The sequence below is a fragment of the Austrofundulus limnaeus genome, unplaced genomic scaffold (assembly GCF_001266775.1).
Source record: "Austrofundulus limnaeus strain Quisiro unplaced genomic scaffold, Austrofundulus_limnaeus-1.0 Scaffold2418, whole genome shotgun sequence".
In the NCBI taxonomy this organism is placed as follows: Eukaryota; Metazoa; Chordata; class Actinopteri; order Cyprinodontiformes; family Rivulidae; genus Austrofundulus; species Austrofundulus limnaeus.
This window is the reverse complement of record NW_013954820.1, coordinates 20,511-21,842: the sequence shown is the minus strand read 5'-3', so window position 1 is coordinate 21,842 and position 1,332 is coordinate 20,511. Positions and strand designations below refer to the sequence as shown.

Here is a 1,332-nt window from a genome sequence, read left to right as displayed (position 1 = left end):
GAGTGAATGGAGCTCTCTTCTTTCAGGGAAGCCAGTTGATTCTTTGCAGTCTGGATCTCTTCTTTAAGTTGTCTGATTTCCTCCTCAGAGGTTGTGATTGTATTTTGAAATGAGTTCTTTTCCTGAGAAAATACCATTTCTTTCTGAACCAGCAGGTTTTCTTTAGCCTGAACCTGATCTGTTGCAGTCTGCAGGGATTCACTCAAACACTGAACTTGATCTTTGAGAATTTGGATCTCATTATTTAGAAGATCTTCAGTCTCTTTCTTTGCCTCCTGTAGTGTCACCATTTCTTGTTCGCAGACAGCAATGTGCTGTTGTAGTGTATTGATTTCTTGTTGGAAGTCAGACATTTTCTGGTTTTTGGTCTGAATGTCGTCTTCTACCTTTGACAGAGAGCAAAGTGTGGAATCAAGCTCCTTCCTCAGACTAGAAATTTCAGTCTCCAGTTTTCTCTGGCAATTTGAAGAAAATGAAACACATAATAAACATCTATTATAACACCAAGGTTCATCTTTTAATTTAAGTACAGAATCATTTGTTTGCTGTTGTAAAAAGTATGCTTTACCTCCATTACAGGACCCATGTTTTCTCCTTCGTCCTCCTTCGTAGCCTTCTTCATTTCATCCTCTAAACAGGACAGTTTTCCTTGTAGGATCTGAATTTGTTCTGTCAGGAGCTCCTGAGTAACAAAAGGCACGGTGCACTCAGAAACTATCAAACCCAACAGTAAGAAAAACAGTGAAGTAAACAAAATGTCTAAAAATAGCTTTTCAGTGTGACATCTCCCCTGTCTTCAAAAGGTACTGTGTTTCTTGTTGGCTTTTATGTTTGTGATCCTTGCTTACAGTAGAAAAGATGGCTTTCAATCACTCTGATTTGTGCTGGCATATAATATAAAACACACAGTTGATGGAACTGAAATCAAGAGTAGGTGCTGTGAAACTTCCTGCTGTAAAACTACAGTCTACCTTTTGTGCAGTTGCCTGGTTGAGTTCAGACTTCAGACGACTTCTTTCGTTTTTCCAGTCTTCCTCTGCAGAGGTGTGAGTTTGTGTCAATCTGACAACTTCTGCCTCAGAGATGGTCAGCTGTGAACATAACGCTCTCAGCTGAAAAGAAAACAAAAAACATTGAAAAACAAGTGTGATATAGTATGATTTAATTTAAAAACTTGTAATGCCAAGTGTTGTTACATGAGCAGATTGCTATTAAATTTATTTTATAGTACAAATGAGTAACGTATGGTTTCCAGAAAGACGGAGTCTTTTAGTTTAAGTTTTCCGAAAGTCAACCCTAAATTGATTTTGTTTTCTTTCTTTATATATATAT

At 37.4% G+C, this 1,332-nt stretch overlaps 1 protein-coding gene across 1 annotated transcript in view; it reads right to left on the bottom strand.

Moving 5' to 3' along the window:
- The window catches only part of LOC106510960 (nuclear mitotic apparatus protein 1), a gene marked incomplete at its 3' end in the record, with an annotated part of 10,160 nt that overhangs the window by 2,918 nt on the left and 5,910 nt on the right, over positions 1-1,332 (bottom strand). The window contains 3 exon segments of the mRNA XM_013999695.1: positions 1-455; positions 569-682; positions 972-1,112. Coding sequence (XP_013855149.1) covers positions 1-455; positions 569-682; positions 972-1,112 — 710 coding nt within the window.